This window comes from Pristis pectinata, chromosome 1, assembly GCF_009764475.1.
Source record: "Pristis pectinata isolate sPriPec2 chromosome 1, sPriPec2.1.pri, whole genome shotgun sequence".
In the NCBI taxonomy this organism is placed as follows: domain Eukaryota; kingdom Metazoa; phylum Chordata; class Chondrichthyes; order Rhinopristiformes; family Pristidae; genus Pristis; species Pristis pectinata.
In genome coordinates this window covers 50,651,109-50,666,061 of record NC_067405.1, presented here as the reverse complement: position 1 = coordinate 50,666,061, position 14,953 = coordinate 50,651,109, and the positions used below count along the sequence as shown (strand labels likewise).

At 39.8% G+C, this 14,953-nt stretch overlaps 1 protein-coding gene across 4 annotated transcripts in view; it reads left to right on the top strand.

The window, feature by feature from the left end:
* pde1a (phosphodiesterase 1A, calmodulin-dependent) overlaps window positions 1–14,045 on the top strand; it is a 411,318-nt gene extending 397,273 nt beyond the window's left edge. For all 4 annotated transcript variants that reach the window (XM_052023509.1, XM_052023506.1, XM_052023516.1 and 1 more), the window contains one exon: window positions 13,908–14,045. In XM_052023509.1, the coding sequence (XP_051879469.1) occupies window positions 13,908–14,002 (95 nt within the window). In that variant the 3' untranslated portion in view covers window positions 14,003–14,045. The remainder of the gene's footprint in view (window positions 1–13,907) is intronic.
* The last annotated feature ends 908 nt before the right edge of the window (window positions 14,046–14,953 follow it).

Below are 14,953 nucleotides of genomic sequence, written 5' to 3'. Positions count from 1 at the left end.
TTTAAAGGGTTCAGGAAATTCAGCCCTTCTGAATTTAAAGAAGGAAACCAAGCCCAGATAAATTTAAAGGGAATGGAAAGTAGAACTTGGTGAGTTTCAGCTCATATGTTTCCGTTTGTAAGTTTCAACTTGCCATAGAACCATAGAACCATAGAACACTACAGCACAAAAAACAGGCCATTCGGCCCTTCTAGTCTGTGCCGAAACTTTATCCCATTTGTCCCATTGACCTGCACCCAGTCCATAACCCTCCAGACCTCTCCCATCCATGTATCTATCCAATTTATTCTTAAAACTTGAGATTGAGCCTGCATTTACCATGTCAGATGGCAGCTCGTTCCACACTCCCACCACCCTCTGAGTGAAGAAGTTCCCCTTAATGTTCCCTGTAAACCTTTCCCCTTTCACCCTAAAGCCATGTCCTCTCGTACTTATCTCTCCTAATCTAGGTGGAAAGAGCCTACTTGCGTTAACTCTGTCTATACCCTTCATAATTTTGTAAACCTCTATCAAACCTCCCCTCATTCTTCTACTCTCCAAGGAATAAAGTCCTAACTTGTTCAATCTTTCCCTGTAACTCAACTCCTGAAGACCCGGCAACATTCTAGTAAATCTTCTCTGCACTCTTTCAATCTTACCGATATCTTTCCTATAGTTAGGTGACCAGAACTGCACACAGTACTCTAAATTTAGCCTCACCAAAGTCTTATACAACCTCACTGTAACATCCCAACTCCTATACTCAATATTTTAATTTATGAATGCCAGGATGTCAAAAGCTTTCTTTACAAGCCCGTCTACCTGTGACGTCACTTTCAGGGAGTTATGTATCTGAACTCCCAGATCCCTTTATTCCTCCACACTCCTCAGTGCCCTACCATTTACTGTGTATGTCCTACCTTGATTTGTCCTTCCAAAATGCAACACCTCACACTTGTCTGCATTAAATTCCATCTGCCATTTTCTGGCCTATTCTTCCAGTTGGTTCAGATCCCTCTTCAAGCTTTGAAAGCCTTCCTTGCTGTCCGCAACGCCTCCAGTCTTAGTATCATCAGCAAACTTGCTGATCCAATTTACCACATTATCATCTAGATCATGGATGTAGACAACAAACAACAATGGCCCCAGCACAGATCCCTGAGGCACACCACTAGTCACAGGACTCCAGTCTGAGAAACAATCATCCACTACCACTCTCTGTCTTCTCCTACACAGCCGATTTCGAATCCAGTTCACAACCTCTCCATGGATACCTAGTGTTTGAACCTTCTGAACTAACCTCCCATGTGCAACCTTGTCAAAGGAGTGGGACCCTGCCAAAAGAATGAGTAAACCAGATGGTGAACCATTGGATTTGCAAGCAATTGGACAATGAATTACCAGAGTTTTATTGCACATTTTAAATGATGAGGGATCAAGAAGTGATGATGTTCAGAGGGACCTGTGTTTCCATGTATATGCATCATTGAGAGTAAATGTGCAAGTGCAGCAAGCAATTAGAAAGGCAGACAATATGTTGGTCATCATTACAAGAAGATTTGAGTGCAAGAGTTAAAATGGCTTACTGAAATTAACTAGGATGCTGGTAAGACCATATCTGGAATATTGTGCACAGGAAGCTCTCCCTACCTAATTCCAGTAGAGGGAGTTCGGTAGAGGTTCACCAGATTCATTTCTGGAATGGGGGAATTGTCCAATGAAGAGAGGTTAAGCAGACTGGATCTGAACTTTAGAAGAATGTGAGGTGATCTCATTGAAACATCCAACTTTCTTATTAGACATTGGCAGGGTAGATAGAGAGATGATGCTTCTCCTGGCTGGTTTGCTGGAACCAGAGGTCACTGTCTCCAAATAAGGGATATCAATTCAGAACTGAGAAGAGAAGAAACTGTTTCACCCAGAGGGTGGTGAATCTTTGAAGTTCTCTTTCCAGGTGGGCTACAGCAGCTCAGTCAATGAGCACATTCAAGATATATGGCAGTAGATTTTTAGGTATTAAGGGAAAGAAGGGGTATAGGCTTAGTACAGCAAAGTGATGCTGAGATTAAAAGTCAGCATGATCTTATTGAATGGGGGAGAAAACTCCAGGAGTCAGAAGTCTTAGTCCTGCTTCTGTTTCCTCTAACACTGTGTGACCCAGTAGAGTACTCCAGCCTTTCCACCCTGCAAGGAAATGAAAAGCCCAACTTGTTTGGTCCTCGATCCACTCCCCCTTGTCTCATTTTGGCAGCAAGCTCCTGCAGAATCCCTCTCAGGGTGCTGAATTGAAATTGGACTCTGATTCTAATTTTGCCACCAGGATCTAATATGCTAATCTTAAAAAAAGAATACTTCTAGATTTGGGTGTCTTGCTGTGCATTGAGATAACATGATTAAAATTGGGAATGGTTAATTTATGACTACTTCAGGCAAGTAGGTAACTAGGGAGATTACAACAGCTGATAGAGTAAAATTGCCCTTCGCGTGTTTGTAACTTATCATGTCTTTCACTACCTTATGGACTATTTACAAGCCTTTTGTTTCCATAATACATTATCATTTCCTCAATAAGTTGACCTTGGTTTATTAAAAGAAGGATGGTTTGCAATTATATTGCATCCTTCACAATCCCACAAAGGCTTAAGGTGCTTTACATCTGAAGATATAACATATTAGTGTCAGCTGTAGCTCAGCTGGTAGCAATCTCCTTTCTCAATCTTAAAGTTATGAAGTTGTCCCAATTCTGAGATTTGAGCACAAACATAAAGATTGACATTCCAGTACAAGACTGAGGGAGGGAGTGCTGCACAGTTAGTGGTGCCATCTGCACAAGGCATAAAACCAAGTATCTGTAGAAAAGTAGGGATGTGGCAGTAGTTTGAAGAGCAGGTAAGTTATCTCTGATATCAGGCCAGTGTTTATCCATCAGTCAACATTTCTGGAATAAACATTATCTCGTTGCACTTTATAGGGTTTTCCTGTGCACAATTTGAACATTGTATTCCTACATTATGAAAATAACTTCACTACAAAAATATTTAATTGGCTGGAACAGCACTTGTGATGTCCTGCTTTTATAGGTGTCAGTCAACATAATATGCTCAAGTCTCTGGATTCGGGCTTGAACACACAGCCTTTTGACTCCAGGACAAGTGAGCTGCTTTCTCACATCTTTCTCAGCTTTTTAAAAAGCATATTTGCAACCTACCTGTGTGAAAGAAGCAGGTAGATGTGATTCTTGACATTCACCTCTTGTTGCTTTCCTCTGTAGTTTGTTCAGTCCTTGAAAAGAAACTTGCTTACATTCCATTTCCTGGTGATATTTCTCTGATAGAATTCCTTACCTTTCTTGCATTTTTGATATGTTAAGATTCTCAGTATTGTCTTTTTTATTACTTTAACAGCAAAAATAATAAATCAACCAAGGATTACATTGGTGTCTAAGATGAAGAAGCTATACATAATTAAAAGACATTCAAATATTTCTTACCAGTAAATGAGAGTATTCCAAAAATGAATTGAAATGGTATGTTTCGACAATTTATAATATTTGTGTTTAAAATTGGGCAACAGGTGGATTCAAGCTGAGATACCAAAAGAGTGTGTTGGATAAATCAGTACTTAAAGATGCTAATGCTGACAATTTACGTATTGATTGTTCAAAACCCTTAACATTTTGCTTTTAGTTACTAAGTTCCAAATATTTGTCAGTTATTGAAATAGCATAGCATTCTAGGTTCAACGTAATCCCACCGCCGGTCAAATCTTCCTCTCTCCTTCCCTTTCTGCATTTTGCAGGGACCGCTCACTTCATGACTCCCTGGTCCGCTCTTTCATCTCCATCCCATGGCACTTTCGCATGCAACCAGAAGACATGCAACACCTGTCCATTCATATCTTCCCTTCCCATGATCCGGGGAACCAAACAATCATTCCAGGTGAAGCAGGGATTCACTTGCATTTCTTCCATTCGAGTCTACTGCCTTCGGTGTTCACAATGTGGTCTCTATCACACCGGAGAAACCAAATGCAGATTGGATGAATGCTCTGCAGAGCACCTGTGCTCCGCAGGGCTGATGTTGAGCTTCCTTTTGCATGCCACTTTAATTCTCAATCACTCTCCCATTCTGACCTGACTGTCTATATCCTCCCTCCACTGCCATAGTGAGGCCCAACATAAACTAGAAGAACAACATCTTACCTTCTATCTTGGCACTTTGCAACCCTCTTGAATGAACTTCTCCAACCCTCTTGAATTCTCCAACTTCAGATAAACTGCTCTCATCAGATCGCATTATAATGCTGATGTCCCTTTCTCACCCTTTCTTTAAAATGTTTTAAAACAGTCAGTACTCATGCACCTTACCACCTGATCTATTTTAACCAATCTCCATATAAGCTTTTGTCCTAGATCTCATTCCTCCCTCCAGCTCTGCTTTGAAAATTGTACAACCACCACTCTCCCCCCGTCACCACCACCACCCCCCCGCCCCGCCCCACCCCGCCCCACCCCACCCAATTCTGAGGAAAGGTCACTGACCTTTAACACCAACTGATTTCCCTTTCCACAGATGCTGCTTGATAGGCTGAGCTCTTCCAGCATTTCTGTTTTTCTCTTAGCATTTGTTTTACATTTGCTTCTGAGGTTAAGGGTTATTTCTATGAAGTATTGGACTGAATGTTAGAACAGTGATGTGTATTTTTTTTCAAACTGGAAGATGCTGTGTAAATGAAAATTTGTTAGATCCAAAGAGGACTGTTTAAGATAATATGTCAGTGGCTGATGCTATATACTAAGGGAAGTTAGCATGTGCTATGCCATTGGTGAACCAATTAGTTTTCTTTTAGAGGTAACAGTTAAGATGCTATTGCTAATAGTTTTGAATATTTCTCCAGTTGTACTACTTATCATAAGATGTTTTTAAAAAACAGCAGGAAGAGATTTTCCACCGAGAAACTACACTCCCCACTTTTTACATTTTCTCAATCTATCGTCTCTCAAGGATCACATGTACTTGAGAAATGAACCCATTTATGCTGTCTGCTTTCCGGTGGTCATCTTGGTAGTTTATTCCAATGAAAATAGCTGGCTAAAGAACAATCCTGAGATTAAAAGACCACAACTTCACTGTGGACACCAGATGGGTTTCACCTAGGGGTGTACACAGTCCTATTTCTAGTGTAATCTAGCATTCCTTTGGCTTTTTGTTTCAAACTTTGTCTTTTTCTCCATACATTTTTTTTTCTCCATACATTTTCTACTTACACTCATCCTTGTTGAATTGCTTCTGCCTCAGACAAGCCCAATTATCTAAAAATCACCCAAACATCTTTGAATTTGTCTCCATTATTCTTCATTGTTTGACCTGTCTCCTGAAATGTCGTAAAATAAAAACATGTACACACAGTTTTTGCAGGGGAATGTTGTGGAAACTGCCAACAGTATTTCCTGTGAGTGTCAGCAACTCCTGCATTCTTCATACACATGTGCCAGTGCAAAAATTCCAGGTAGACTCATAGAGGCATAGAGTTGTACAACATAGAAACAGACCCTTTGGACCACCACGTCTATGTTGAGTATCTGTCCTGAAGCCTCTTAAATGTTGTTCCTGTTCCTGCCATGTCCGCTGGCTGTGATTCCAGATACCAATTACTCTTTGTGTGATAAACTTACTTCTCAGATGCCCCTTAAATCTCCCCCCCTCACCTTTAACCTATTACCTTTCATTTTAGACACCCCTACCATGGGATATAGACATTGACTATCTACCCTATCTGTACCTCTCTATAATGTGACCTTTCAGCCTCCTTCGTTCTAGGGTAAACAGATCCAGTATATCCAATCTCACCTTAGAACTCAAGCCCTTCAATTTAGGCAACATCCTTGTGAATCTTTCCTGCTCTTAGCTTAATCACATCCTTCTATAGTGTGACGATCAGAACTGCAAACAATACTTCATGTGTGGCCAAACCAACATTTTGTACAACTGTATCATGATGTGCCAACTCTTACACTCAATGCCTCAGCCAATAGAGGCAAGGATGTCATATACATTGCTCACCACCCTATCTACTTGTATTGCCACTTTCAGGCAACTATGTACTTGTACCCCAAGGTGTCTTTGTTCAACAGCACTCCCCAGGGCCCTGCCATTCACTGTGTCCTGCCCGAGTTTAACGTACCCAAAATGCATTACTTCGCACTTGCCTGAGTTAAATTCCATCTCCCATTCCCTTGTCCACTTTCCCAGTTGATCTATGTCCTGTTTTAACCTTAGGCAACTATCATTTGAAAACTTACTAATCATGTCACCTGCATTCTCATCCAAATCATTAATATATATGACAAACAACAGAGGACCCGGCACCAATCCCTCCTGCACACCACCGGTCATAGGCCTCCAATCTGAAAAACAACCCTCCACTACCACCCTCTGCCTCCTGCCACCAGGCCAATTTTGTATCCAACAGCAGATGTTGCTACCACTGAGAGGCTGGCTGTGCTCCAACACTGGACTCCTCACGGAGTTCAAATGGAAGCAACCACTTGGATACAATGCCCTTTACTCACACCCCAGCCTCACTGATGAATCCTGTGCCAGATAAGAGGAGGTGAAACTAGTCTTCCTGCTTGGTTTGAATGGAAGAAAACAACTGCAAGTGTCTTGGGTAAGTGGTGAACGTAAAAAGACATTTAGATAGGTCCTTGGAATAAAGGTACTCCTTTTAATTTCCTAAATTTTGTTTTAAATCTCCATTGTTTTGCTCATTTAGATTTTAAATCGTTTTTTGTTCTTTTTTTAATTTTAAAATGTTTTAGTGTGTTTTGAAATGTTTCAATGCATTTTAATGCATTAAAAGTTCTGGCCAAGTCAGCAGATCATTAGAAAAGCAAAAGATTACTGGTCAGGAAATCTGAAATAAACACAAAAAAGGCTGGAAAAACTCATGCATCTGTGAAGAGAGAAACAGAGTTAATGTTTCAGGTTGATGACCTCTCCCCAGAATCTTTCATCAGGCCATCAACCTGCATGGTTAATCCTGTTTCTCTTTCGGTTGATGCAGCTTAAAACCTGCTGAGCATTTCCAGCAATTTCTGGTTTATATTATTAAAACTGGAGCAAGAGCAGGCCTAAATGTGGTTCAAACAATTAACAGATCAATAACATAATGGCTGACCTGGTTTTGCCTATGGCTCCATCCTGCCTGTTCCCCATAACCCCTGACTCTTCTGTAGATTAAAGTCTGTCTGTCTTGGCCTTGAATATATTCAATGACAAAGTCTCTACATTTCCAACTTGAACGGATACTCCATTCTGAATCTATGACCCCAGTTCTAGATTCCTCCATATGGGAAAATATCCTCATAGCATCTGTCTTGTCAAGTCCCCTCAGACTCTAAAATGTTTCAATAAATTCATCTCTCGTTCTTCTAAACTCCAGTGAGAATAGGCCTCACCCTCTCAACCTCATAAGACAATTCCTTCATTGCTTTCTGGGCAGGGATTGATTTTCCACCAACTCTCCCAAAATGATCACATTATAGGCCAAGACCCATTTCCAAGGAGGGCACTGTCACAAGGGATTCATTCCAGTGATTTCCAGAAATTCCTATTACTAAGTTTGGATTCATTTTGGAGATCAGTGATGAATTTCAGTGACTGGCCAGTGACCTTTAAATTTCCCTCCTGACCAATGAGTTCTCACACTTGCAGTCTCTTTTCAGCCTAAAAGTTCCCATTTATTATTATCCTGGATAATTTGCTTTGTATATCAATAGCTTTTCCAGTACCATGGTTATAGAACATAGAACATAGAACAATCACAGCACAATTCAGGCCCTTCGGCCCACAAAGCTGTGCCAAACATGTCCCTACCCTAGAAATTACTAGGCTTACCCATAGCCCTCTATCTTACTCAGCTCCATGTACCTATCTAACAGTCTCTTGAAAGACCCTATCGTATCAGCCTCCACCACCATTGCCGGCAGCCCATTCCACGCACTCACCACTCTCTGAGTAAAAAACTTACCACTGACATCTCCTCTATACCTACTCCCCAGCACCTTAAACCTATGTCCTCTTGTGGCCACCAATTCAGCCCTGGGGAAAAGCCTCTGACTATCTACCCTATCAATACCTCTCATCATCTTATACACCTCAATCAGGTCCCCCCTCATCTTCCGTCTCTCCAAGGAGAAAAGGCCGAGTTCCCTCAAGCTGCTTTCATAAGGCATGCTCCGCATTCCAGGCAGCATCCTTGTAAATCTCCTCTGCACCCTCTCTATGGCTTCCACATCTTTCCTGTAGTGAGGCGACCAGAACTGAGCACAATACTCCAAGTGGGGTCTGACCAGGGACCTATATAACTGCAATGATACCTCATGGCTCCTAAATTCAATTCCCCGATTGATGAAGGACCATATGCCTTCTTAACCACGGAGTCAACCAGCGCAGCGGCTTTGAGCGTCCTATGGACTCGGACCCCAATACCCCTCTGGTTATCTTCCCATTCATTAAATGTAGATATTGAAGTTTTATGATAAGCTCAATGGAAGTCTAATGACAGATAGTTTCATTTTTCCTGCCCGATATGTCAGTACAGGAAGTCCCCAGGGTTCTGTTTTTTGTGGACGTCCATAAGTTGATTTTGTCTAAGTTGGAAAATACATACAAATCACTCAATATGGTCACCATACCTTCACAGATATGTAATGGATGGCATCAAAAGCACATAAGAATGATGAGAAAGAACAATTACTAAAAGTAGAGAGAGAGGCGGGCACGGTAGTGTAGCAGTTAGTGTGACGCTATTACAGCGCCAGCAACCCGGGTTCAATTTCCGCCACTGTCTGTAAGGAGTTTGTACGTTCTCCCCGTATCTGCGTGGGTTTCCTCCAAGTGCTCCGGTTTCCTCCCACGCTCCAAAGACGTATGGGTTAGAAAGTTGAGGGCATGGTGTGTTGGCGCCAGAAGCATGACGACACTTGTAGGCTGCCCCCAGGATACTCTATGCAAAAAGATGCATTTCACTGTGTGTTTCGATGTATATGTGACTAATAAAGATATCTTGTCTTATCTTAAACTAGTTCTGCTGTTTGTAGGAACAAACATAGGTATGTACGTGAGACTTTTGAATTTAATATTATGGGAGTTCATTTGTATGTACAGGAGTCTACAGTCTGGACATTTGTAATCCAAAGGTGGCTTGTAATATCTTTGCAAACCCCCAGGTTTATATGGTGAGGTGCTCCTTTCCTGAATCTATGCTGATGGTTAACTTAGTGCATCTTCTAATTGTTTACTCACTGGTTTCCTCAAAAATATCTGGCATGTAGTCTTTGCACTTGACACATAGGGAAAATGAAAGTTAAGGTAAATGTGTGTTGCTTGGATTGAATAAGGCTCTGAAGTGATTCCCTCAGTGGCTAGTGATGGGTTCAGTTTTATTCTTGGTCAATGCAGATATCTTGAACATGGGTACAGTTTAAAACTATTATCATGCACAAGCAGGAGGTTTGGCAAACAGACAAGAGAGGTGGAAGACAACCTCAGGATGACATTCAGGCTAATAGAAAGAGGAAACAGGTAGCAGATGCAACTTTATATAGATAATAATGAGGTAATACATTCTGGGAAAAGAAAATCAATATGAGATTGCACTTAATGGAAAGATCTTGAAAGGTTTACATAAACAGTGAACCAGGTGCTCAGCAGCATAATTTGGAGAGTACAATTACTATTGGAGAAAGCCATGAAAAAGCCAATAACATTGGAGTTTTATGTAATGAGGCACAGATTATTGATGAGTTTATCCAAAACATTAATTATCATGCACACACCCCTTATTAGCTGTACTTTACAGCTGTGGGGAGCAATTCTGGTTAATTCAACAGGATGAGATCAGAAAGTACAGCTGCTGGGACTGTTTTATTGGAGCACTGAAAGTGCTTAATGGAGGCTTTTAAATTTCTGAAACATTTTGATGGTGAAATGCAAAGACTATATCCTGGCACTGGGAACTTGATGAGAAAATAACCATTTAAAATTTATCACTAGGAGTGAAGTCAGAAGAGATTTTTTTACAGTGTTCTTGGATGATTTGAAATTTATTTTGAACAAGTAAAAGTATAATACTATGAATTGACACTGGGGCAAAAGGATCACCTTTATCTTGCACCAATAAATAGCTTCTTTGCTGTAAATTGCAATGGTCTGTAGATTTTGTTGGCTGCTCATCACTTGCAGAGTAAATGACAATTTCAAAGCTTAATCAAATATAAAAAGCTGCTTTAAATAATAGTCTAACCACATTTCTGGAAAATATTGGAGAGCAAAAGGTTTTCTTGTCAATGCCAATCTTATTAATGTTTGCTTCCCTTGATGGAACTACATGCATGAATCAACAATCCTTTCCTACCAAGTGAATCTGTTTCTGCTTTGGCAAGTGCTACTCAGGTGCTCCTCCTACACTGTTTTTATAACTATGACTGTTCAGTGATAATGTTGAGTAAACTAAAAATCAAAAAGCAACCTGTTTTTTTGCATTGATGAAAGAGACAAGTTAGATCAAATGGATAAATGTTAAATTACATCTCTCTCAGTGTCATGGATAAGATTCTTTTAATCAGCCTGTTTTGATTTCTTTTATATTTCCTCTTATACCGCAATAACACTCTTGACTTCACTCTTGTAAAGTTATACTGCAAGCAAAACAGGTCCTTTATGAGTCAACTCTTTTTAATGTTAAATGAGAGTAGAAGATATTGTCTGTCTTCTCAAAGAAATAATTAAGGCTAAACTTATAACATTCAATCTCTTTTCAAATTAGACTTTAGGCTGTGTCAGATGAAGTGGAGAGGCCTCCTGGTGATCACTATGAATGTATTTCCTTGTTCAATGATGATCTTTGGTTTCAATGCACTTCAGTTCAGATCTGGATCTGTACAGCATCCACATTTTCAGTGTGAAGATAGCTGTATATCAAATAAATAAAAATATTTAAATGGATAGCAATTTGGTTTAAAATTGATACATAAAAGTGTGTTGTAACAAAAATAAAAAGCAAAAACAAAACTGCAAATATTGTAAATCTGAAGTAACAACAGTAGATGCTGGAAATACTCAGCAGGCCAGGCAGCATCTGTGGAGAGAGAAACAAAGACAACAGTTCAGGTTGAGGACTTTTCCTCAGAAATGGGAAGATTTAGAAAGCAGGATCTTTTATGTTACAGTAAAGGGAAACTGGGAAGAGAATGAGGGGAATGTCTGTGATAGAGTGGAGACCAAGAGAAAATGGATGGCATAGAATGGTTTCAACTGAGAGAGAATTAAGAAGGCTTGTTAACGGCAGCTAAACCACCTGGAGGAGATATAAATAGATGGAGAAAGGAGGAGAGAGAAATTTAAAAAAAACATCCTAGAATTGTGAGTACAGAATGCGGCAGTTGCTGGAAATCTGAAATAAAGGACGTTGCTAGGAATGTCCAATGTGTCAGGGAGGATCTGTGGGGGAAGAAATAGAGCTGATACCCCAAGCTGATCAACTCCTACCAGTAAGAAGTTATCAAGCCAAAACCCCCTCACCAATAATCACCTTCGATTAAATATATACAATTTAAATGAAAGTTTTTTTGTTTTACACTTGCATTTGTGCAAGTTAAATTTTATATTCATTAAACAAAACGCTGTGTAAGTGAGTAGTTAACAAGTGAGAACAAAATTACCAGTTAAGAAGTGGTAAGGGAAAACTATCCAGACTGAGCCTCCAAACAGTTGCTCAATAATTCATGCTTAGAAACAGAAGTTGGTAAAAGTATACTAAATAATATTCATGATATATTTGGCTGTCAGTTTGACTTATTGCTAAGTAGGAGACATAGTACTAAAAGGTTTCCAACAAACACTAATTTATATAATTGACAGCATCATTTAATGTTTATAAGGGTTGACCTTCCACATCCTTAACCACAGCAAGTTACCTATTGTTACAGGGGATTTGTGATTTTCTAAGTGGGTCAGATACCCAAGCAAACATCTATTTTAATCTCAGCATCCAACGAATTAGAAATTTGATCCAGAGAAAAACACAGTGCCAAAGGATTACCATCACATTTTTGACACGTTCCCAGTGCTGTTGGGCAGTGGCACATTTTCAACAATTAATCATTTTTTCACCTGCAGGAGTAGTTGGCCTGTCGCACTAGTTCCACCATTCAGTAAGACCATTACTGACCAGTTTTATCTATATGTTCCTCTTTCTCTTGCTCCTCCAACTGGGAAAGTTCCAGTTCTTCAGGTTCTAAAATGAAAAGACCCTAGGACTGGGTTATTGGTGAAGGGAGAGGAGAAAGTGAAAAGTACTTGCTTCAATCACCTGCAGCATTTGAATCAGAAGAGGCCTTGGAATGAGGAATAAGTAGATCCCAGAAGGAGGTTTAGGTATCGAGACATCCTTATCTTTCCCTCTGGTCTTATGAGTGGCCACGGCAATGTGCATACTGGTGAAGCCAGCATTTCATGGGTTAAAATGCAGGTGTGCAACCCTCTTCCCTCGTGTATTTCGTTCTCTACTTGATTGTTGCTGTCGGGCTTTCTTTGTTTCCAGATTGTGTTTGCTGATACTTAAGAGTGCCATTGTCAGTACAGCTCCTGTGTGATGTTGCCTAAAGTTTACTTCTTTTCATGGTGAAAATTAATTGATTAGCACTTTAGTTAAAAGCCAAAGATTTGCTTCTAGTAACAACTTCAGAGTTCTGTGTTTTCTAAGGCAGTGGATGGTCTTCCTCTGTTCTCAGTTCTATGTTCTAAACTTATATGGACTATGAAATAATTCCTTTTTATTCCCCTCTGTGATCCCATTGCCTCCTGTACTGATTGTGATGTGACTCCTTTGGTTGTGGAATACTGTTAACAGTCACAGTCAAAGCTCAGCTGGGTGAGATATCGGTGAGTGACCGATACAACCATAACCTACCATAGTCACCCAGTTCAGGATCAGAAGGGGTAGGGGCAGTAAGTTTGTTTCATTAATCTATTCCGTGAAAGATGTCTCTTGGTATCTCACTCAGCTGTCCATCTACAAATCTTGTTGGAGAGTAGTGGGAACTGGCAAATTACAGTTACATCCAAATATATCCATGCACACTTCCAGCAAGGATTTTCCCCACCCTGTTACAAGGGAGGTGTAATATTGCTGTTCCCACTCTGGCTGAAGTCAGCTAACTTGGTAAAGAACGGGCACCAAGCTTTGTGATTTGTAAATTCAACTACTCACCAGATAAATTTACTCACATGGGGGAAGATTCACAGCTTGCCATCTTTCAGGATCTGTTCCTTCTTATAGACAAAGCCTGATTTTAGCTTCCTTTAGTTACTATGGAATTAGAATGAGATGGACTCCAATAGCTGTTTTGCAGCCTGACACAAGTTGGAAATCCACTTAGCAACATATAAGTAATATCATTAGAGTATTTTCAAAACAATGAAGCATTCATATGATTAAGTGGAATACCTGCTATAATATTCTTCCAGTCTTACAGCAACTTAGATGACAGGTGTATGGATAAGAGACCATCACAATGCATTTGTGGGCAAATTAAAGTTTTTGGTCCTACAGAAATAGGACAGTAGCACTCAGAATACTCACTCGTGCTACATCACTGTGACCACTGCAGTCTTCCTTTGGGTCTAACATGGGCAGACTTGTTGCCACGATGTGAATTATTGTGAGGCTTCTGTATGTCCTCAGCTGAACCACAAAGAGCTGAATCAATGGCAGTGTAGGAGCAGTCCTCTGATCTACCTTCACAGGAAGAGAGTAATAGGAAGTCCTTTCAAAAAACTATGCTGACACCCAAGCTTGTGTTTTCCACCTTTTGTGTATCACACCATTTTGTCAAAGTATTTAGACTTAACTGTTACTTTCAGGAGAGATGAAACACATTAAGAACTCGGAGGACTCGATGAATAACAGCAAAGCTAAAGAGATACTGGAGCATAAAGCTACTTTTATACGCAACTAGTTCAGAAAAACTTCCAAGAATACAGCCCTACATGGAGAACGAGGTAATGATACCATTTATTTTTAAACATGAATTTGTTTACAATATTTAGAATATTCTAACCTCATGAAGCCAGAATGGAATGAGGGTAAAATGAAAATTTCAATCATAAGCATTTTTATTCACTTAGAAGTATGCTTCTTTATCTTTACAATTCAGAAGTATTACGTGAAAGATATTTGCTTAAAGCCCAATAGTTAACTGGTATATTTCAGTGCTTTGTTCAATGTTTGTCATTTTATTGAGATGTATATTACTGGAGCCACAATGATTTTAAAAATATCCATAACTCCCAAGCTTTGAAAAGTGAATGGCATGAAACAATATGTTGTTAGAAGTAACCCAGTTTCAGCTGAGTACAATGAACGTGTGTTAAATAAGGCAGAAACCTAAATGTTTCCTCTAGGGAAGGTGAATGGAGTATCTGGTTATACTCATGGTATATTCTTTACTATAACAAAGTATATTTTGTTGAAATCATTCCTTTTAAATTGGGATCTGAGGTATTATAACAAAAGAATTGTCAACAACCACCATTGCAATGGGAAATGTTTAAAAATTCAGTGATATGAAAATGTTTATTTGCTTCTTCAGAATAAAGAATCATGGAGTGGCACTGGAATGATTAGAAATGAATACTGCACCTTTACTGAGCACCTCTCAACATCACTAGTGCTTTACTTCAAGGAATTTGGACTTGATTACATGGCATTGTCCTTTAAAATGAGGATTGGAGCAGGTGGCTGGAATGACCAGTTTCATTTTTCTATGAACAACTTAATCCAACAATTTCCTCTTCAATGACTTTCCCATTTGGCTATTGTTGCTTATCATACAGTACCAGCCAACAGATACAGAAGGACATTGGGCTTGCACTGTATTGCTGAGAAAATTGCTTTTGATGGCAGCATT